This window comes from Dendrobium catenatum, unplaced genomic scaffold, assembly GCF_001605985.2.
Source record: "Dendrobium catenatum unplaced genomic scaffold, ASM160598v2 original_scaffold_202637, whole genome shotgun sequence".
NCBI classification, from domain to species: Eukaryota; Viridiplantae; Streptophyta; class Magnoliopsida; order Asparagales; family Orchidaceae; genus Dendrobium; species Dendrobium catenatum.
The window spans coordinates 524,268-548,680 of NW_021521052.1; the positions used below are offsets into that span (position 1 = coordinate 524,268).

The following is a 24,413-nucleotide window of genomic DNA, read 5'->3' on the forward strand; positions in this document are numbered from 1 at the left end:
TGTCTAAACAAGAAGAACCCATCAACACCAAAAGTGATTGGATCTGAGTCCAAATGAGTCCATATTAAGCACTTAAAAGCATAGTTAAAACTTCATATTATTATATATAATATTGAATTATCACAAAATATTTTATTCTTACAATCAAATTAAAAATCTTAATGCGACAAATCTAATAAGCTCATGATCACTTAGTTTTAACATCATTAAGAAACTTAGTTTTTTGAAAGAATGGTCTATGATTAAGTGAATCATTATGGGCTATCTGATGGTGAGTTTTAAAATTTGGGTATAATTACAAAGAGTATCTTTATAAAAAGTTATAAATAGACTATCCTCTCTATATTTTGAAGTGAGATTAAAGGTTTAAGGATTACAAAAACTCTTCTTGACCTCCTCATTATATCGCCATTGCTTGGACTCTATTAGCAGGTTGCCACCTCTCATCCACCATCATTAGACCATAGCGACCCAACCTTCACCATCATATCATCCTCGCCTAACAACTGTTGTTTGATTTTTGCTGCCCAACAACTATTGTCCAACCATAGTCGATGGACCATCACTATCTGATCATTGTTGTCGAATCACCATAACTCAACTACATTCATCGGACCACATCCATCCCAACTACCATTGTTGGGTTATTAGTACCTGTCCACCAATGTCAAATCAACAAAATCCAACTAATGTCAAACTGCCATCGTCGAACTGCTATTATCAAACCATCATTGGATCACTACGAGACCACCATTGTTAAAATGCTGCCGCTGAACCATAGTTTTTAGGCAACCACCACTGCCACTTGATTGCCATAGCTTGACCACTATCATTAGACTAGCATAATCATTACTACTTGACAACCTCTATTATATCAACACCACTCAACCACCTGTTGACTAGTTATCACCCTTGGATCATCATCATTAGACCACTACCATTATACCACTGCTACTAGATCTCTATTGTCGCACCACTATTACTGAACCTCCTTGTCGGGTCGTCATTATGCAACTACTATTATTAGTCTATCATTGCCTGACCTCTATTGTCAAATCACTTCCATTCTGCAACAATGGTTGGAATATCTCCCATCATTAACCACCTTAATGAAATTTTCCACTCCCCTCACAGGATGACAAATCATCTACTTATTTTATTGTCATAATTATCATCTCTAAATTGGGTTAGACAAATTTTTATAAACAATACTAACATAGTGGAACTATTTTAGCTAGGTTAGGCCATACGATTTTTACCTTTCCGAATTTTCTATGTAAAAATTTTTGCATCTCTTATTTTTCTTTGTGAGTTAAATTTTCATATAAAATTAAGATGTTAAATTCTCTCACTTCCCCTGCAAATATTTTAGGACACAACATTGAGTATTAAGCCAAACTTAATTGAATTAAAATTTTTTTCAGGCACATTTGATAATTTGCAAATGAAACAAATAACTAAAATATGAGGTTGTTTTTCACCATTTGATTATTTTATTTATTGAAATTCATAATTATGACTGAATTAAAATATATATATAATTTAACATTAATATTAATATCTTTTAATGATTGACTTAAACAATCAAAATAAAATTTTCAAAATATCAAGTTTAATTTCAAAAGGCTTATATCAAATTCAGTTAACATTATCAAATCAGGCCTCATTTGAGATGACTTAATTTTTTCTATGATTAAATTAATTTTAAGTTGTTGTTGCCTGTGATATTTTTATAAAACTGCTTTTTAAAGAATGAAATATTTTAAAAAATATTTAATATTGACTTATGGTTAGAAACCTCAATTCTCTAACCAAAAGAATCTGAGGCTGTAGTCGATGCAGTAAGGCACTAAACATGGTCGAAATGGGACATTCCCGCCAAGAAAGTACCACAAAACCTCCACGAGTTGCATAGCCCGCGCTTCCTTCCCTTGCCCATGCCGTACATTTTAATAAAACTACACGAATGGCCGGCCATTCATGCCACATATCCTCTTCAAATCTTCACCGTACATGTTTCTAATAAATCTCTTCTTATCATGCCCCGCCAGAGCACCCGAACACCGCATCGGTCTTAGTTAAATAAGTGCGGACAAACCAAGCGCCGCCCTCTGCCTCCCTACGGCATCGCCGGTATCATGCCCGCCGCCAGCGATGACCTTGACCTCCTCCTCTCCCTTGGAGGAGACAAAGTACCTGAAACCCCTCCCGGATCTCCTTCTTCCTCCTATTCGCGCTTCCCCGGTACCTTTCCTTTTCCTTCTCCTTTTTTTAGACGTAACAAATCAATAAACAAAACTGGGACCATCCCTTTGCTCCTTTCTCCTTTCGTATTTGCAGGATATTTATCTGATGATGGTTCACCGAAGAGGCCCAGGGCCAGCGACATGTCAGTCTTTCGGGATGCCGTTAAAGATTACCTCGATACCGAGCCACCTGTTTCGAAGGTCCTCCATTCTAGGAAGAAATCTGAGAAGAAGAGAGGGGAGGTGGAGATTGAAAGGTTTTCTGGTATCAAAATTCGGTGAGTTGCAGTAATTTTAATTCTTGGGTGGGTAAGTTTGTGAATGATCCGAGCTTGCGCTGTTGGGACACTGGCTGTCATTTAATCTCATCCTGCTTGAGTTAGATTTGGATGTTGACTTGCTAGATTGTTACTATCCAGGCTTAAGGTGGGCGATGACTCGGTTAAATTTGATTCAAACTCTAGGGAATCAATTCATTATTTTTAATGTACCTCAAAAATCTAATTTTTGAGGGATGCTAAATTCGGAGCCGTCTGGTTGGGTTTTGCCATACATTTGTTTATTTATTTATTTACTAACAGGAACCAGTTGGTATCTTCTGTTGAGCTGAGCAATCGCTTCTCTGATGTGCGATTTGTTCGGATGTCAGTCATTAGGTGCGCTGCCCCAACTTACTCTATTTTAGATGTTCATAGAGATCCGTATATTTATTGCCCGACACCTGTTCTTTAATCTTGCAACAAGCTTCATAGACAACACGCTTGATGAGACCTCATTTGCTGAATGTTCCCAGGAATTTATTGTCCGGAGACACTCTTTCTGGTAGCTGGGCAACAGTAGGAGTGTTGACAGAGAAGGGAGACGCAAAAGTGAGCTCTGCTGGGAAGAACTACTGTATATGGAAAATGGGGTGTTTGGATGAGACAAATGTCTCAGTTTTCTTGTTTGGTGATGCCTACAAGATGAACTCTGCTGAGAGGGTGGGGGCTGTGTTTGCACTTTTCAACTCCAATGTACGCAAGGATGATGCTGTAAGTCTTCTATTCCATTAGCAAAAGTGCTTTACGGGCTGTTATGTGTATTGAGTTGTCTGCTTTTGCACTGGTTTGTCCAGGGGCAAGGGTTTTCTTTGAGCCTGTACTCAGTTGGTCAAATTTTAAAGATAGGAACATCGGCAGACTACGGCATTTGCAAGGGTAATAGGAAGGATGGAATGGCTTGCACAATGGCCATAAACAAGTATGTGTCTTTTGCAACTTGGAATCTCTAGACGTTGGTGACATATATAAATATTATCATCTGTCCCAACTCATATCATATGTGAACTTATGCCTTATCCATTTATTGTCATCTTTCCCAACTCATATCATATATTTCAATTGCGTTTAACTTTTCACAACACAATTCCTGAGGCAGAAGCTCATTAACATCCTATTTAGTATAGTGGAAGGGGGAAAAATTGAAAGATTTGATGACATCTTTAATGTCATTTTCCCCCATGTTGATAGATGAGAATCACAACTATAAAGCTTCTTATAAAAAATAATTCATACTCTAGTTTAACATTATGATCGCCTATTTTAGTATAATAAGACATAAAGTAAACGCAGAAGAGATGAGAACCATAAAAGTGTATATCAAAATTTACTTAATTTTTGCTCAAGTAAGCCTACATAGTAAAAAGCTAAATTTAAATGTTGATAGTCTTAAGTTTCATGAAGCAACCTAAAGAAAATTCATTAGTCATTATTTTCGCCTTCATATACATAATCTCATTCTCATTCAAAACAATTTCTTCATTTTTAAAATTTTCTTCTTCTTGTGAGTCAAAACTCATATATTCTCTTTCTTAAAGAACAAAAGTGTATACAGATTGAGATAAATTAGCCCTAATTGTGGGTTTAACATCCTCTTTTGTTTTTTTGATCCATTAGATTTTACTAACCATCTTCGATTTACTTCTCCTGATGTCTCTTCAATACATCTCCAAGTTAGATTTTCTTTGCTATAATGTTACTCACCAATATTCTCCATTTCCCTAATTAACCACTCACAACTTTCATCAATAAAATCCAAATTAATTAGATCAATAACATATCTCAAATTTGATATTCTTTTCAAAGTTTAGTTGTATTTGATGAATATTAATTCATTTTAACGCTTTAATCTAAATGATTTCTCTTCTTTATGTGAATTTCTCGAAAAAATTCATAGTGAATGGTATTAAATATATGGATCAGTTAGTATATTTTAAATTAATAAAACTATTCATCTGCTTAAAGACACTTCTGTTCCTTTCACACCTAACAGCATTGTAAATTTATCCTAAAATTTTAGTTGCCAATTTTTGTAAAATTGGGGCTTATGCATCATACTTCTCATCACTTTGCCATATAAAAATCATAATATCACATTCAAGAAAAATAACTTCAACCAATACAATAGTTCAAAATTATTTAAAAGATTTAATTAATTATACATGGATATTTCTTATCTCTGTTGTTGATGATAAATTTAGTTGCAAATAAACTACCAATATAGTTATATAAGGAGAGTTCATGATTTTTATTCAATCTCTTATTTTTTCTCCTATTAACACGCCAATAATTATATTCAAGACTTTCATTAATTATTCAGCTGATTGTGTTATAAACTTATACTTGTAAAAACACTCTAGGTTAAGAAAGCATTCAACTTGATGCCATGATTGTCGGAGTTGACACCCACATCTCTCTTCATTGACATGAAAGACTTGTGCGTACTTTTTTCATCTCCTTTAAATGTATTACTAAATGCATCATTCACTTTGTTTATTTTATCATAAATATAATCCATAGTCAACTTCTTATCACCATCTATTGATCTCAATATTTTCAATAATGGTTTGTAATTTTTAAAACATATATTATACTATTCCAAAATATAGTCTTTAGAATAATCTCATTTATTTTTTTTATTTTGTAGTCAACAATAAATCTAGATTTGTTTTAATCCTTAGCAAAAAACATATGCCTTAAATTTTCTTTTTTCTTATATATACTTGCAAAAGTGAGAAAAGATAGTAAAGTGTTTAATGCCCAATCTCACCAATTCTGCACCACTTGTATATTTTATTTTCTTATCATTTTGAGAATAATTTCATTATATATATATATATATATATATATATATATATATATAATGAAATTATTCTCAAAATGATAAGAAAATAAAATATACAAGTGGTGCAGAATTGGTGAGATTGGGGTATGGTCAGTCATGATATGACTAAGTATGGATAAGGAATTTAAAAAATGGTTGATTTGAACTCCTATTTAATATTCACCAACACTCTTCTTTTCATCTCTTTTTTTTATTTGGATTTTTCTATCCAAAAGTTAGTTTTATAATGCATATAAATATGGGTTGATATGCATTGTAATTTTTATTTTTTAAAAATAAAATAATTCTATCTAGAAATATTCTTTATTTAGTTGCTGACTTCAAGTATGTGCCTTTTATTTGGTGAGATTAGGTAGTTATCTTTATTTCTTTTATGTTATTTGCTATTCCTCTTGAACACCTGCTCTAAACTCTTCATTCACTTTATAAGCATTCTCTAAGATCAATAGACCAGCAACCATAATCTTAAAATCATTATAAAAACTTCCACATAGCTCTCAACCCAACTAGAGAGTACTTGGATGTAATCTAATTATCTACTCTTCGACATCCTTTTAAACTCAATCAAAATCTACCATCAATTTCATATCATAAGTTCACATCCTAATTTAACATTTCCCCATCATCTTCAACCCTTTATCCCACATAAAAGTCACTCCCTAAAGTAATCTTTAAAATTAGCTCCAAACTAGCCCAAATTGGACTAGTTTGGAATTTTTATTAATGTACCATTTTAAGCTTCTTATTATTCCACCATAAACTTTAGAACACCTCTTTAAACATCAATCTAAAAATTCATAGCTTTTGTTAGCCATTAATCTCATCTAAAGGCTACCCATCACCATCATATCTAGTATTAGAGTGAATATGGGAAGAAGTTATTTGGTCAGAATTTCTAGACAATTAAGAAGAATATTCTTATAAAGGACTTGCTTCTAAAATCTTGAGAGTTACTGCCTCAAGTTTAAGGTTAGTAAATCTGTTATGATAAATTTATTTTATATTAATAGTTTGGATGTATTATATATTTCTTGCAAGTTTACAGTGTAAATATAAAATTTAATAACCTAGCTCTACCATAAAGCTTGGCTAATACCCTTGTGTGAACCTATCCATAACCTTTTCTTTTGAGTAAAAATCTTGATAAGGGCGTGCTCCACCTCAAAAAAATTAAAATATTTCTTTGATGCACATAAAACTTTACGTCATTGTTGAAGTCAGAAAATTGGAGAGGGAAAAAAGGCTTAATCTTTATTGCACAAAATTATCCATATTTATAGTTCTATACAAGATATCTTAATAAAGAAATAAATAATTACAGAATAATGCATAATTGTACTAATATAATCCTTCCTAAATCAGCCACCCAAATATTGAAGAAGGAGATTGGAGTGATCCAAGTGAGCCTCCCACGAATCTCCATGCTGGCCATAAGATTAAGAAGGAAGCGACGGTTGGGATAGTATTTGACACTCTCCCTCAAGTTGAGAAATACAAATTAGTCATTTCCAGCTTGGTAATTAGTCCCAGCAAAATAAAGTTATCAAGTCTCTTGGTAAGAATGTCTGCAAGTTGATATTTTGATGAGACATGATAAAAGATAAGTCCACTATCCAGTTTCGCCTTTATGAAATATCTATCTACTTTTATGTGTTTGGTCTTGTCATGCTGAACTGGATTGAGAGCTATTATGTTATTGACTCTTGTCATAGTGTAGCTTAATGGGTCCTTCCCACTTGATTCTTAAGACTTCTAGAATATCTTGATCCATATTAGCTTACATATACCTAAGGTCATAGCTCTAAACTCTACCTTTGCAGACCTTGTCACCACATTCTATTTCTTGCTCCATGTAATTAGGTTTCCTCCAAGGAATGTGCAATATTCTGAAGCAGATCTTCTATGTACTGGTGATTTTGTGTAATTTGTATCAGTATAAGCTTATGGGGTTATTCTATATTCTCTTATGAAGAGAATCCTCTTTCCTGGATTTCCCTTGAGGTAGTGCAATATTCTATTTCTATCTACTACTTGCATGTGATTCTTCTATGAATTCTACATGAACTGGCTGACCATGCTTATAGAAACACTATATCTAGTCTGGTGTGGGAAAGTTAGATAATTTCCCTACAACTCTCTGGTAAGCTCCCTTATCTACATTTGGATCATCTTTTGCTTCCCCTAGTTTAAGATTTGGTTCTACTGGTGTTAGTGTCAGTTTACAAGTTAGTTTATCTATTTCTTTAAGAAGATCAATAACGTATTTCTGTTGTGAAATGAAGATTCATTTGCTGGAGTGGACCACTTAAATTCCTAGAAAATATTTTAATCTTCCAAGTTCTTTGATCTTAAATTCATTGGCAAAATATTTTCTTAGAATCAATTTCTCTTTTTCATCATTCTCAGTCAAGATGATATTGTTCACATAAAATAGCTTTGTCCTCAGTTTCCTTGGCTTTGGTTTCAGGTTTAGGTGGATCGGTTTGAGGTGGAGTTGAAAGGTCGGGGGGGGGGGGGGGGGGGGGGGGGGGGGTAGGGGGAGCTCACTTTCTAGTCTTTCCTCATCTTCCTCACTTTCAGTCTCCCCCTGAAGACCAGGTTTGGTGAAATACAATTTTTGTTCGTCAAAAGCGGAGTTAATAGATACAAGAGTTTTCTAGGTGGAGGGGTGATAACATTTATAATCTCTATGGCTGGATGAATATCCAACAAAGATACATTTGAGTGCTCTTGGATTTAATTTTCCTCTATTTTGGCTATGAATGTGTGAATATAGGCAGTGCACCCAAAGATTTTGGGTGTGAAGTTATGCGTTCGGACTTCAGGGTAAAAAGATGACAAAATATTAATTGGTGGTTTTAGTCCCATGGATTTTGAAGGTAGTCAGTTAATGAAATATGTGGTAGTTAGAAGGGCTTCCCCCAATAGGATTTGAGTATATTGTTGTGGAATAGAAGTGCACGGATGATTGTAAGAAGGTGGCCTTTTTTTTCTTTCTGTAACTCGATATTATTGTATGTGTGAACATAAGAAGACTTATGAATGATACATTCTTTTTGAAAGTATGAGGATAGTATTTGGTTAAATTAATCTTTGACATTGTTGAAATAAAATTTTCTTATTTTTACGTCGAATTGGTTATGGATCATGATGTGAAAATTAGGGAGGATAGTGCTAACATCAGTTTTATTTTTGAGAGAACGATCAAATAGAATCAAGTGCTATCTTCAATGAAGGATGGGGCCCCTGAGATATTAGGGATTTTTTTGGGTCTCTAGATATCACTATGAATAAGGTAGAATGGAGTATGACATATCTTTTTTTTTTTTTTGAAATAAACATGTTTATGCTTTGCTTTTCATATGTTTCACAATGAAAGGATTCATTTTTCAACATATAAAAAAATTTTGGATACATGTTTTTTGAGACATCAAAAGATGGATGTCCCAATCTAAAAATCTAAAATGTTGAAGCCAAATAATAGATTTAATATTATATAGAGATAACATATAATAACTATTATTGATAATAGTGGATTTGTTATGCGCTTCTAGGTAGTACAACCCATCTTTTTTCTTAGCAAGTCCAATCTTCTTTCTTGATCCATGGTTCAAAATAAACAAGTAGGGTTAAATATGAATTGAGAGTTATGTTCACTAGTAAGTTTTTGTATGGAGATTATATTTGTGAATAATTGAGGTACGTGGAGCACATTTTTGAGAGTGAGAGGAGAGATAAGGGTATGTCTCCTTGGCCTACTACTGTGGTAAAAGAACCATCAGTAGTGATGATTTTCTTATCACTTGGGTAAGGAGTATAGTTGATGAAATGGGTGGAGTGTGTCAAGTGATTTGTGGCTCCTAAGGTAATGATCCATAAACGTTTCAGATGCTTTCTAGAGACTTAATTTAATAGATATGTGAAACTTACATGAAAGTGCAAGAGAAGAAAATGCAAGTGATTTTTTAAGGGATACATAGAGTTGTTTTAGCCTATCAATATTTTCTTTATTGAGATATTTGAAGTTGGAATGTGTTTTTGGGTCGGGCTGGGCTGACTTGTTGTAGTGTTAGCTTGTGATGTCTCCTTTTGTTCACTTATTTAATTCCACTCCTTACTTGAGGGCTTTTCATATAACTTCTAGCAGGTCTCCTTTGTGTGTCTAGATTTTTTGTAATAGCTACACCAAAGGGAGTCTTTATTGTCTTTAGATTTTGAAGAATCCTTACCTATTTCCTTCCATAATGCCTCTTTGGTTGTCACCATTGTTCAACCTTCAACAACCTTTGATTCTAGCTTTACTCCTCTTTAGCTTTCCTTAGCACGAATGAGAGAAATGGTCTTATATAGTGAAGGTGTCTCCTCTTAGCCAATAATCTGAACTCTAACCTAGTCAAACTCCGCATATAACCAGCAAGAAAGTCACACACTCTATCTTTCTCAATAAAGCTTTTTAGGATAGCATAATCTTCTGAACACTTAACCTCTATGCATCTGTAGCGATCAAGTTCTTGCCAGAAGCCTTGAAGAAGAGTGGCATATTCAGTCACGGTCTTACTTTCTTGTTTTGTTGTTCCCATCTTGACCTTAATTTTGAAGATTTGAGCAACATCTCAAGCTGTTGAGAAGGCTTGTCTGGTAGAATCTCATATGTCTTTTGCAGTAGATAGGAACATGAGAGTATCACTAATTTATGGAGTCATGAAATTCAACAACCATGACATAAACTTGAAGTTTGCTTATTCCAATGCCCAAAAATTAGGATCTCCTCCATTTGGTCCTATCATAAGTAGGTGATTCATCTTTTATTTCCCTTTCAAGTAGGTCTTTACAAGTTGAGACCACTTTAAGTAATTCTTCTCATTTAAGCGGTAGGAATGTTGCATATTTTGGAGGTCTCCTCTTTCTTGGTGCACTATAGAGTCCTCTATTTGGTCAAAGTTTTGGGAGGAATTTGCTTTAGATACTGCAGTGGCAAAGAGTAGTGATGAAGGCTATATTAAGCAAAGCAGCAATGAAAGCTATGCTGATTATAGATAGTATAACAACAACAAGGGAAGGCCAACAATGAAGGCTTGTTAGTAGAAAAAAATCTATTTTTAGGGTTTCAATAAGCTTCAGGGATAACAATAAAGAAAACACATTGGCATGCAGATCTCCTCCTTCCTAGGATGTATGAGTCCAATTGAACAGACTCCTGTTTGATCGGCCCAGTTGAATGCTTCCACATAAGCAGAGACAAACTCCCAAGTTCATTCGTTTCTGCCTCTCGATCCCACATAGGGAGTCGCACACAGCTTTGTCTCTCACTCTTTCTCAGTCTTGGATGCATGAAAAAGAAGAAAGACCCAATAGGGATAAGAACAAGGCAGCCTGGAACAGTAGCCTTCATAATTTTGATAATAAAGGCCGGTGGTGTGACAGCAGGGAAAGCGGATTATGCATCCTTAGGCTTTGATACCATATTAAATTCAGAAAATTTGAGAGGGAAAAAAGGCTTTATTGCACAAAATCATCCTTATTTATAGATTTGTACAAGACATCTTAATAAGGAAATTAACAATTATAGAATAATGCATAATTGCACTAATATAATCATTCCTAAATCAACCACCTAAACATGAAAGGAGATTGGGTTGATCCAAGTGAGCCTCCCACGAATCCCCATGCTGACCATAGGATCAAGAAGGAAGGGATGACTAGACGATATTTGATAGTGATCTTATTTGTTTTTGTATTAATTGTTTTTTGTAAAATTTGTTGTTTTTTTATCATATTTAAATAGTTTGGCTTTTGGATTCAGACATATTTTTATTGTATTTTATTGTAATCAAAATTACATGTGTAAAATATGTGTATAAAGTTTAGTATTTAAAGTAAAAAATAAAAAATAAAAAAGGGCCTAAACTATTTAAGGAGCACTTGGGACATAAGAGGCCTTTGTACCCTCCTCACCTAAAAGGTTTTTTTTTAAAGTTAAAATCCATTCTACTTTTGCATCTATTTTTTAAATTTCTCTCTTTCTCGACTATAGCCATTTACTCTTTATCTCTTTTTTCATATAAAAAAAAATAATCTCTTTGCGTCTAAATCAATACCTCAATATCAAATTGAAAATTTGACTTGGATGGTTGATCCCTTAGACCTTTGGATTCATAAAAATGAATCTAAGAATAAAGAATTATTTGAGGAGTATAAAACCCAAATTTAAAAAACTTAATTATTAAATGCAAGTTGTCTTAAGTCATTTACGAAATAATAGAAATAATGTCTCATGTCCTACCCAAAATCATAATGCACCTTTATTTAATGCTGCTTCTTATATGGACCAATGTGAAGACCTACCTAACATGAGACAACTAGGGGTGTCAATTTTTGACACGACCCGACACTTGACCCGAACCCGACCCGGAAAAATCCGGGTTCGGGTCAACCCGGTTAGCAAACGGGTCGGGTTTGGGTTTAAATTTTTGACCAGTTTGCAAAAACAGGCCGGGTTCGGGTTAACCTGGAAACCCTAAATCAACCCAAATTTGACATGGGTTCGGGTCCGTTAACCCAACAATCTGGGCTCCGCTTCCGCGATCTGGGGTCTGGGCTCAGCCGCTCCGCTTCCGCTGTTTCGCAATCCAGGCTTAGCGGTTCGGTTCAGTGCCGCAATCCGAGCTCCCTCTTCCGCAGGACCGCAATCCGGGCTCAGCCGCTCTGCTTCACGCTTTCTCAATCCAGGCCCGCTAGGCTTAGTAGTTGCTCCGCTTAGGCCGTTTGGTGCTTCCCACTTCCGCACGCGTGACGAGCCCAAGTTGGCTGCCTTCAAGTCCACGCGGACCATAGCCACGCGATCCGGCCTCCGGGCTCCCGCTTCCGCATTTTCAATTTCCGGGTCGGATGTGTCAACCCGGCGGGTCGGGTTTGGGTTGCATTTTCTGACTCGTTTGCAAAAACGGGCCGGGTTCGGGTCGTGTCAAATAGCATTGGGTCAGTTCCGGGTTTGACCCGAACCCGACATGTTGACCCGAATTGACACCCCTAGAGACAACCCAACCCTAGGAATGGAGGTAGAAGAGACAATCCTCATAGAAATGTTGATGACTTTAGTGATCCCTCTAAGAGAGTTAAAGTTTAAGCTCCCACCTATGATGACACCCATGACCCTAATAGCTTGTTAGACTGATTACTCCATATAGATAATTTTTTATGGTATAAGTTGGATGATAATCTAGTTAATTTCACTAAAATCAAATTAATTGGATATACTGAAATTTATTAGATAAACACTTTAGCCAAGGAACAAGATTAGGAAGAATGACCCTGACCTAGATAGAAATCAAAGAAATGTCAAGAGCTAAGTATTGTCCTAAAATTTATGACAAGAAACTACATGGGCAATTACTGACCTTAAGGCAAGGTAGTCTCCCATTATTGAATATTTATACACCTTTGAAGACTTAGTTTCTAGGAATGTTTATGGTGATAATGATAGGCAACTTGCCAACATATTTGTCATTTGACTTAAGTTTGTTATTAGGAATGAAGTTGAATCATTTGACCCTCAGACTTTAGAAGAAGTCTTTCATTATGCCTTTTTAGTCAAGGAAACAAAGAAATGTGCATCCCTCTCTAAAATGGAGACTCAAATCCACTTCTCCACTTATCTCATAAGTCTATTGTTTGACCAACATCATTACTAGCCCAACCCAATCAAGCAAAAATTCTACTGAAGGAAGTTTTAAAAATAATATAGAAATAATATGTTCTTAGAAGAAATTGAGGACATAATAGATGATTTAGAAAAAGTTTTGTATATTAACTCATTATCTGATGAAGAATTAGAGTGTATAAATGACTTTCATCTCAATGTAATGAGATGTTTGACTGTAGCTAAGAATGACATAAATGATTGGAGAAAAAAGAATATTTTTAGTATATATGTGATGTGCAATGAGACAAGATGTAAATTTTTTATACATTGAGAAAATGCAATGAATCTCATCTCAACCACACTATTGCTAGAGTCAATCTTAAGATCGAAACACAACATAATTTTTTTTTATGTCAGTTGGGTTAACCATATTCTTGCTTTCATCAGCAGATGCTTAGTTCCCATTAAGATTGGTAGTTATGAAGATCATATTTGTTGTTATGTCCTTTCCATGGACATTACTCATGTTTTGCTAGAAAGACTTTAATTGTTTGACATGAGTGTTACTCATTAGGATATAGAGAATACTTATATTTTCAAAAGTAATAATAAAATCATTATAATCCTTTTAGTAAAACTTATAGAGAAAACCTATTATAGAAACACATAAAACAAACTCTGATTTACAACCTAAACCCATACCTAAGAAATGTGCTATGCTTCAATTGATTGTTATCAAAAAATCCTACTGCCAATGATAATATTATCAATTTTGATACAAACTCAAGTATCCCTATTGAGCCTACTTCTATGACCTCACTAATAGAAACTATAGTATATGAAATTCTGAAAATGATATTTTTTGGTTTGAGCATACTTTCGTTGTTACATGTAAAAAAAAAGTAACCCTAAACAAAAATGAGACTCACATACTTGCTATGTTATCTCTACTCCATTTTGAGTTTAGTGATATTCACTTGAAGAACTTTTTGATGAATTACCTCCTAGAAGTCTAGAACAATCAAACATGTTATTGATTTAATTCCAGGTTCACAACTTCCCAACCTTTCTCATTATAGAATGAATCAAATATTTTGTACAAGATAGTCTTACTACTTATGCGATCTTGGTTTTACTAACTCCTAAGAAAGTTTGAATATGGTGAATGTGTTTTGATAGTTCGGTTATAAATAAAATCACTGTTAAGTATAGGATTCCTATTCCTTGATTAGATGATATGATTGATATGATCTCAAGGGAAAATTTCTCTCCAACATTGATTCGTAAAGTGGTTATTACTAAATTAGGATTTGATCAGGAAATGAATAAAAAATTATTTTTAAGACCTTTGATGGGCTTTATGAATGGTTGGTCATACCTGTTGGACTCTCAAATGCCCCGAACACATTCATGAGATTGATGAATACTATTCTTAACCATATATAAGAAATTTTTTTGTTGTATATTTTTATGACATCTTAATTTTTAGCTCAAGTAAAACATACTACCTGCAATACTTTGGGATGATTTTTAGACTCTTAGGAAAGAAAAGTTACGCTAAAATTTGAAGAAATACTTTTTTTTACAAATAGAAGTTTTATTTATTTTTCAATTATGCTATTGGAATAAAATTTGACCCTGCCAAAGTTAAAGTTATCTTAGACTAGCCAACACCTAAAAGTTTCACTGATATTAGGAGTTTTCATGGCTTAGCTATTTTTTATAGATGATTCATTAAAATTTTATTGTCATTGTAACTCCAATCACTGACTTACTTAAATTGGATAAATTCTACTTTAGACTTATGTTGCACAAAGTTATTTAAATGAAATTAAGGTTCTTATGACTTTTTCCCCAATCCTTAGGCTTCCTAATTTTTTTAATGCCTTTGAGGTGACTTGTGGTGCATCTGGAATTGAAATTAGAGGAATATTAAGTTCTGTAGTTTTTTTATTGAAAAATTAAATGAAACAAATAAGAAATATTCAATATATGATATGAAATTTTATGTTATCATTCAATCTTTTGATATACTAGCAATATTATATTTTATGTAAATAAATTTTTTTCAATTCATATCATCATGCTCTTAAGTTTCTCTATATCCAATGAAAATTAAGTCATAGGCATGCCAAATGGGTTAAGTTTCTCCAGGATTACTTCTTCCTAAAATATAATGCTGCAATTCAGAACAAACCTATTGATGCTTTATCAATTGTTTAGAACTTAAAATCCCAGCATTTGAATAAATTAGAAATGTGTATCCAATGTATCTTGACTTTCATCTGATTTATATTGAGCATGTAGGAAAACTTTGAATCTTATAAAGAACATTCTCTATATTTAATGGATATCTATATCTAGGAAAACAACTCTGCATTCTTAGATCCTCTCTGAAGGAATTCCTATTTTTTGAATTGTATTATGGAGGAATTGTTGGTCATTTTGAGAAAGATAAAATAATAATTTTAAGTAAAAAGTTAATTTTTTTAGCCTTACCTTGAACGAGATGCTTAAAAATCAATTGTCCAATATTTAACTTATAAGCAAGCAAAAGCCACAAAGTAAAATTCTTGTCAATATATTGCATTGTCTATCTCTTATAACATTAGGGAAGACCTTACGATATATTTTGTCTTAGAATTAAGGTTGTGAAAACCGGACCGAAAGAAGGCGAGGTACATGGTTCGACCGATCAAATCGAGGTCAAATCGGGTGACATAATCAATAATAATATTATTAAAAATTAATAAAATTAACATAATAATAATGTTATCATTCTAAATATGAGAAAAATTAAATGAAATATAAAATTTACATAATTAATTAAAAGAATTACTTTAAAATCTCATATAAGAGCAAAAAAATATCAAATCTCATAATTCTAAGAATTTACACTCATAATACTATGGTAATTTTAAAATTAAATATTTCTCAATTTTTAAATTTTATTTTTAATCTATATTTAATTTACATATAACCATATAATTTAATATAAATTATTACATATTTAATATAAATTTAATTCTAATATAACTTTATAAATTTAATATAAATTATTATTAATTTATAAGCTCTTTTTGGCTATTATTTATATGCTTTTTTAGTTTCCTTGTGTTATGAGCTCTCATGGAGTGGTGGATCATGTGTAGATGTTTCATGGTAGTTTGGGTGCATGCTAAATTAAATTAAATAGTTTAAATATAAATTAATTTGTTTATTTTAAGAAAATTATTTAATATTTAATCCTAATATAATAAATTTAGTTATTTAAAAAAATATGGTAATTGAATTGGTCGGTTCAAGAGAATCGGGGTCGATTCGCCAGTTTTTACCGGTTTAATTCGGTTTAATGCAAAAGTAGTATTCAGAGTTGATTGGATCGGCTTTGTTGCCGGTTCATAGTTGAATAGGTCGAACCGATCGGTCAAATCCGATTTTTAAAACCTTGTTTAAGATTACTGATGCAAGCAAAAATTTGAAAAAAAACTCTAATTTTTGCAAGCAAAATAAAAGACTTCCTAAGAACATAAGAAAATACACAAATTACTCAAAAATAGATAAAATACGACATTTAAAGACGACCCTTACAAACTTATAACATAAAAACAAACACATAAACTTGCTTTTCTTGATTTGAGAAGAAAGATACAATTTACGTCGAACTTGCGGAGAGAAAAAAGAGGTAAGAAGCCAAGACGAAAGAGAGGACAAGCTCGCAAGCTTTCCCAAGAAGGAGAGGAAGAACAGAACAAGCTCGCAAGCTTTTCCAGGAAAACCCGTAGGTTTTTTAGCTTCATCAAATACTGCACATAACTCTTTAAAACTATAAAACATCTTATTTATATATATATATATATGAGAAAAGGGGGCAGCCAAACAGCTCAAGTTTCCCCCATTTAAACTAATTAAAAAATGGGAAAATGGAAGGCCAACATTTAGTCCAGAACATCACCCGAATAGCCACACAGAAAACCGGAAAAAGGCAGCCAAAGGGGGAAGGAACCAGCCACGGGAAGGCAACCAAGTGGGGAACCGGAATAGGTAACCAGGGAAACCGAAAAAAACAACCAAGGGAATCGAAACAGCAGCCAGTGGAATCGAAACCAGCAGCCCAGGGAACCAGAACCACCAGCCCAGGGGAACCGGAACCAGCAGCCCAGGGAACCGAAACAGGTATCTAGGGAACCGGAACAGGTAGTCAAAGGGGGAGGAACGGGCTTCACAGGGAATCGCAAAAGGCAACCAAGGGGGAAACCAAAGCAACAGTAGAGAGTGGGGGGGGGGAATGAACTCAAATAATTTCAAATTAATGAGTTGAATAAGTAGTAGCTCAACATTAATGAGCTGACTTTTAGTAGCGGATATTGAAGCTTACTTAGTGGCGGGATTTTAAACTAACTAAAATTAAACCCCAAAATGGTTTGCCCCCCCCCCCCCCCTCTTTGCCTACATCAGATTCTCCTCCGGTTGAAAATACTCATCTCCTGATGAGATTGCTTGAGTATGTTCCTGATGAGACAAAGGAGCCGCATCAACTCTTGAATTTTGGCCTCATATTTCTTTAGAATCACCTCTCGTTCTTGCTTGAATTGTTCTTGCAGAAATTTCTTTTTCTTCATATATTGCTCTGTACACAAGTGCATATTCATTTGTGGTTTGTATAATTCATTCTGTAGGGGATCTGTTGAACTTCCTTCCGTCGGAATCCATTTATCCGTAGGAATATTTTCTTCAAGATCTTCTGGATTACTTTCTCCAACCACTGATTCAATTTTTGTCTTTTTCCATTTTTATCTAAACACTTAAACAAAAGACACGAAAAACTTAGTAAGGCACAAACCTAGCTCTGATACCAAATTGATGGAAGAAAAAATTAGAAAAAACTCTAATTTTTGCAAGCAAAAGAAAAGACTTCCTAAGAACATAAGAAAATATACAAAATACTCAAAAATAGATAAAATACGACATTTAAACAAAATACAACTTTATAGGATAAAGATGACCCTTACAAACTTATGACATAAAAACAAACACTTAAACTTGCTTTTATTGATTTGAGAAGAAAGATAAAATTGATGTCGAACTTGCGGAGAGAAGAAAAAGGTGAGAAGCCGAGACGAATGAGAGGATAAACTCACAAGCTTTCCCAAGAAGGAGAGGAAGAATGGAACAAGTTCGCAAGCTTTTCCAAGAAAACCCGCAGGTTTTTTAGCTTCGAAAAATACCTCACATAACTCTTATTAAAACTATAAAACATCTAATATATATAGGAGAAAAGGGAGCCAAACAACCCAAGTTTCCCCCATTTAAACTAATTAAAAAAAGGGAAAATAGAAGGCCAGCATTCAGTCTAGAACAACATCCGAACAACCACATTGAAAACAAAAAAAGGCAGCCAAAGGGGAAAGGAACCAGCCACGGGAAGGTAGCCGAGTGGGGACCTAGAATAGGTAACCAGGGGAACTGGAAAAAACAACCAAAGGAATCGGAACAGCAGCCAGGGGAACCGGAACCAGTAACCCAGGGAACTGGAACCAGCAGCCCAGGGGAACTGGAACCAGCAGCCCAGAGAACTGGAACCAGCAGCTCAGGGAACCGGAATAGGTATCTAGGGGACCAGAACAGGCAGTCAAAGGGGGAGGAATGGGCTTCACAGGGAACCATAAAAGGTAGCCAAGGGGGAAACCAAAGGGACAATAGAGAGGGGGGAATGAACTCAAATAATTTCAAATTAATGGATGAATAAGTAGTAGCTCAACATTAGTGAGCTGACTTTTAGTAGAGGATATTTAAGCTTACTAAAATTACCACCCAAAATGATTTGACCCCCCCTTTGCCTACATCAATTACCCTGTACAGCTTGAGGACATGATAGTATTTTTGTAGTAGTTGATAGACTCTCCAATATGACTAATTTTCTACTTTGTTTCAAAATGAATGATGCTTGCGATATTGTTAGACTATTATTTGAAGAAATTATACGTCTATATAACAATTCTTCAACCATTATCTATGATTGTGATGTTAGGTTTGCTTCATACTGGGGGTGTAAGCGAGTCAAGCTTGTCACACCCCAATTTGCCCCCTTAACGGTCAAATTGGAATATAACAGAAGGAAAGAAATATATTTAGATTCTCCCAATACTTCAGCATATCAAACTCCATATTTTTTAAGTCTCTAATCTCCAATTGCAAACTTTCCATTTCCTTGATCAATTGAATCTCCTGAGTAATCATCCATTTTATCGTGCATCAGCCACAATATTAGATTTTCCTGGACAATATTGAATATCCAAATCATAATCTTTGATGAGTTCTAATCATCTTCTTTGTCGTAAGTTTAATTCCTTCTGTGAAAATATATATTTTAGGCTCTGGTGATCAGTGAAAATTTCATATCTTACCCCATATAGATAATGTCTCCAAATCTTCAAAGCAAATACCACTGCAGCCAGCTCCAAATCATGAGTGGGATAATTTCTTTCATGGGGCTTCAACGGTCGAGATGCATAAGCAATCACCTTTCTATTCTGCATTAGAACACATCCCAAGCCCTTCAAAGATGCATCACTGTAAATCTGAAATCCTTATGTTCCTGAGGGAAGTGTCAATATTGGGGCTATCATTAGATGCTCTTTCAATGCTTGAAAGCTTTTCTCACATTCCGTTGTCCATTCAAATTTTAACTCATTCCTCATTAGTTTGGACAAAGGCATAGCAATCTGTGAAAATCTTTTGACAAACCTTCTGTAATATCCTGCTACTCCAAGAAAACTAGGAACCTTTGTAACATTCTTTGGTGTTGGCCATTCCATAATTGCTTTTACTTTTTGAGGGTCTACAGAAATTCCTTCACCATTGATAATATGCCCCAAGAAGGAAATGTTTCTTAGCCAAAATTCACATTTTGAATATTTTTGGGTATTATAATTCACCCCTTATTTAAATTTCATCCTCAAAATTCAATGCTTTAGCGGTCATGAAACAAGGGAATTTCAATTTAATGTTTTCTTCCCTCTCCCAAGTTGCATCTTTTTCAGGTCTATATTTCCATTTCACTTTAACATAAGACGGAATGTGAGAAAAACTTTCAAGCATTGAAAGATTACTGACGACAGCCCCAGTATTGACACTTGCCTCAGGAATAGAAGGATTTCAGATTTACAGTGATGCATCTTTGAAGGGCTTGGGATGTGTTCTAATGCAGAGTAGAAAGGTAATTGCTTATGCATCTCGACAGTTGAAGCCCCATGAAAGAAATATTTCTTAGCCAAAATTCACATTTTGAATATTTTGTAGTATTATAGAGCTGGTTCGCGAGAGGCTCGAGCTCGACTCATTAATGAGCTCACAAGTCGAGCTTGTCAAGCCGTGAGTTCGAGCTCGAGCCTATACTCGAGCTCATATATTAAACGAGCTCGAGCTTAAGCTCAATTTGAGTTGGCTCAAAAGCTCGTTGAGCCACTCGATTAATTTAAGATATATTTAAAAATTAATTAAATTAGGATTATATAATATATTTTAATAATTTTAAATTAATTTATATTATAATTAAAAATTCTATGAATTTTTTTTAATTGAAAATTAAGAAATCGAGTTCAACCATCGAGTGAAGCTCGAGCTTTCCAAACGAGCTCAAGCCTATAATATTATAAGTGGCTAATATGCAAGAATATAGTTAGAGTAATTTGCTATATACTCTATTTTCCAACCTTCTATATCTATACATCAAAGAGTTCAATGAACTCAATTGTAGCCTTTTAACATTCAAATGAATCTATATACTCCATGAATACTATGTCAGATGGTGAATTAATAAAAAAATTTGTAATAGATGGCTTTTTGTGATCAACCTACCCATTTGGCATAAAGGTGCACTCATTTTTTAGCCATTTTTTTTTTGTGTTCATCTACTTCTTTGTGGTCGCTTGTATTTCTCTTTCAATTATAGGCACTCACATCACATGTTAAGATGGCAATATAAGATTAGGTCCATATTATGCAATAACTTCAAGCATAATTATTTCGAGCATATACGACACGATCAAACTGTACCTTTGTACATGTTCAACTTGTTTAAAATTAGAGATTAAAATGCCTATTTGTGCTTAGCTCGCTTTCTTAATGAACAAATCAAATACAAGTTTTCAATGAGTCGATCATGAATAGTCTGCAAACATTTAGCTTTTTTGGTGGCCCTAATCACCAATTAATCCAAAGGTTATAGAATATTTATACAAAATGATTGTAAATATTATTGAAAAAGATACAAACTGCAAAATTACATTATTGAGATGAAACTTTTACTCGAAAAGGATCTTAATGAAGATGAATACTTGATTGGTTTATCTTAAGAAGATTAATCTTTTGGATCAAAATATCCTCTTTTTATATGAAATGAGAGTGAAGTATCATCATCTAATTGTTAAAGATACATTTGTATTTATAAAGTTCATTAGGATGCCTTTTTGTCAGTCAAATTTTAATAAATAAAAAGGATGCCAAATACATTTTTGAAAACTAACGCATTCCAGTCTTACTGTACCATCGAAACAATCATATATATATATAATGTCAGTTGTCACCTTAAGTTGTCAAGGTGCCAGGCTGCCAGCGCACTTTGTATGGTTTACTTTTTCTTATTTTGTTGGTGCTAGTGTTGGTATATATTGTTTGATTTCGTAGCCATTGATGCATCATATCCCAACAATTATACGTTAATAATGAAAATTATTTTTTATTGCAGAAATAAGGGGTTGTATTGCAAATATCATTCCTCGGTAAGAGAATTCACTCATCTCTAGCACAACAGTTTAACTCCTATTTCATGTGTATAACCATTCTTGCAACAGAAAACCTCCCGAAGTTATACCACTGCACGTACCGAACTGAAGGGTGGGTAAGTAGATATTTTGCCGTTTTGTTTATTTATTGTTTATGTTCACTGAATTTTTAGATCTGATTTTTCTGCCTACTTGCTGCTTCACATTGAGATGATCTCTATTCATAAAATTGTAAAACTATCATTCTTTTTTGTTTCTGGTGAATTTTCATTCCAGGAACTTAAAAATGGCATTCAGACCCCAACCAGAGGGTGTTTACATTGTTAATCCCCAAGCGAGCCAAACAAATAGGGCAAATTCAGTGCAGCAAGCAAAAGTAATGTCTGTAGATGGACTTAGGAGAGTCCTGAGGTTCGTCCTTTTATTTTTGAGCATCCATTATTTATCAGCTTATGGTTAAATTTATAATTTCATCCAAAGCCCTTGAAGAAATGCATTTATAATTTCATTCAAAGCCCTTGAAGAAATGCATATACTAATTTCATCCAAAGCCCTTGAAGGGATATATATCAGCTTCTGGCTTCATGTACTGTTGCTAACCGGATATTCTTTACTAGTGATAGCCGAAGTTTCGAAGAGCTACTTAAATAACTTGTTATAATTATTTGTCACAATCTTAGGACTTGTAGCGAGCTTACTCCAATTTTTCTTCTAGTAAATCTTGTTAATTTACATTCAGGCTGTGCCGATTTGAAATAAACAACACAGTAGCCATTTTGACCTATTCTTTTAGCAGCCGGAGTGACTTTAGAGCTTACTTTTGTTGGCATTGTAGTGTCAACTAGTTTTATTCTGATCTTGGCACACACATGTGCAGTACTGCAGATAAATTGACGACCAATAGCCATTCTCAGGGGATAAGATTCCTCAGCAATATAACTGGTACTAAATATGACTTTTATTACCTAGTTGAGTACTTTTATGTACTAATCTAAGATTATAACTTCTGTACCAGCCAAGACTGAGTTAAAACTACCAGATAAACAAACTCTAAAGACAAATGAAATAAAAACCAGCTCAGGGAAAAGGTAAAGTGCATTTTTTTTTGCTATAAAGAAAGTTACGTGTGGTTCTGATAGATAAATAGGAGCTAAGCGTTGCTGCTAATTCCTCAGACCTGCTGTAGCTACAAAACTGCCATCAAATCTTGCATTCAAAAATGGAACAGAGACTAAAAGGCAGAAGGCCTATCAATCTTCTGTGAACATGATAGAACTTGACGTAATCAGCTCAGACGAAGGGTGATGGTGATTTTACAGCACACTTCGAAAATGAAAATTTCAACCAATGGTACGTTGAATTGTGATTCCTATGCTTACCAGAGAAGAGCTGAAATTTTTGCAGTCTTCAGGTTTCTTCATATATATATATATATATATATATATATATATATATATATTGAATGGCTCACTGTATATTAACTGGAAACAATAACGTATGTCCATAAAAGAAATGCATCATGCATTTGTGTAACATAGATTCCTGTTTGCTTTTATTCTAAAATTTATGTATTTGAATCCAAGTGATGTATCTAACAAATTTTGCTGAGCTTCACTGAAGTCTGTAAAGTATTTGCCATCTTCAATTGGATTTCTTACTAACAAGCTTGATCAATATAAGGTGGATGTGGGACGTTAAGCTTTTGGGCAACATATTGATTGATCTCTTATGCTATAAAACTTGTGCTCGGTTTGCCTATTTTATTCACAAATATAGCTGGCAGTGGATGACTGAGTAAAATAATAATGATTAAAAGATTTAGGCTTATAAAGGTGCTTTATTCATCCAATCTAGTTAGAGAGATGTTAGATTTCAATTTGTATGCGGTTGACATTTGACGTTAATAGCAAGCAATTTCCTTGGGTAAGAATTAGAGAATTGAGAAAGGCTTGGGTGAGTATGGAGACTGAGGGTGATGAAAGCTCAAAGCTTAAAGATGCCAAAAGACTAGAAAGTATTTAAAAAATTCAAAATTTGCTTTTTCACTTTTTATTTATAGGGTTTAGAGGATTATGTGAAGACTATATTAAAAAAAATAAAAATAAATATAATACTCAATATGACTTCTTACATATTGAATCTGACATTTGATTTTTCTATTAGGGGTTCATTTGGCTCTTTGCCTTTGACATCACCCTTTATATCATGGTGAGTCTCACATACGAGTTCTCATGATATGACATTGGATGAGCTTGTATGGGGGAATCCTTTGTGCGTACCTCTGAGCGCAAGTCCCTTCAAGTGAGATTGACTACAAGTTAAGGACTAATCGAGTTTAGAGGGTATCAATTTGGAACCATTGAGGTGTGTGCTTTCTATAAATTGATTGGGGGATGTCCATGATAGTTTGATAGCCTGGATGATAATGAATGACCTTGGAAGATCAAGTCCTTCCACGGTAAGTGATTCTCGAGCTAGGGTTTGGATGAATTTGCATGAGTTCTATTGTGTGCATGTTGGGGACAACTCCATGATTCAATTGAGTGGGGAGAACTACATTCCCTATTGGCAAATGCT

At 34.1% G+C, this 24,413-nt stretch overlaps 1 protein-coding gene across 1 annotated transcript; it reads left to right on the plus strand.

The window, feature by feature from the left end:
* The first annotated feature begins 2,072 nt into the window (after positions 1-2,072).
* Positions 2,073-23,512, plus strand: LOC110095813 (protein MCM10 homolog). The gene is made up of 11 exons (XM_020821513.2): positions 2,073-2,244; positions 2,341-2,524; positions 2,828-2,902; positions 3,040-3,277; positions 3,361-3,485; positions 21,800-21,833; positions 21,906-21,952; positions 22,113-22,247; positions 22,714-22,778; positions 22,852-22,924; positions 23,012-23,512. Exons 1-11 carry the CDS (start codon positions 2,139-2,141, stop codon positions 23,139-23,141), a joined length of 1,212 nt encoding a protein of 403 aa, XP_020677172.1. The 5' UTR covers positions 2,073-2,138; the 3' UTR covers positions 23,142-23,512.
* The last annotated feature ends 901 nt before the right edge of the window (positions 23,513-24,413 follow it).

Excerpts from the sequence above, each read along its gene's own strand:
- LOC110095813 (XM_020821513.2), top strand. The coding sequence starts at position 2,139 with ATGCCCGCCGCCAGCGATGACCTTGACCTCCTCCTCTCCCTTGGAGGA. Across the intron at positions 2,903-3,039 it reads GTTCGGATGTCAGTCATTAG|GAATTTATTGTCCGGAGACA; the intron begins GTGCGCTGCCCC and ends GAATGTTCCCAG. Across the intron at positions 21,834-21,905 it reads ATTGCAAATATCATTCCTCG|AAAACCTCCCGAAGTTATAC; the intron begins GTAAGAGAATTC and ends TTCTTGCAACAG.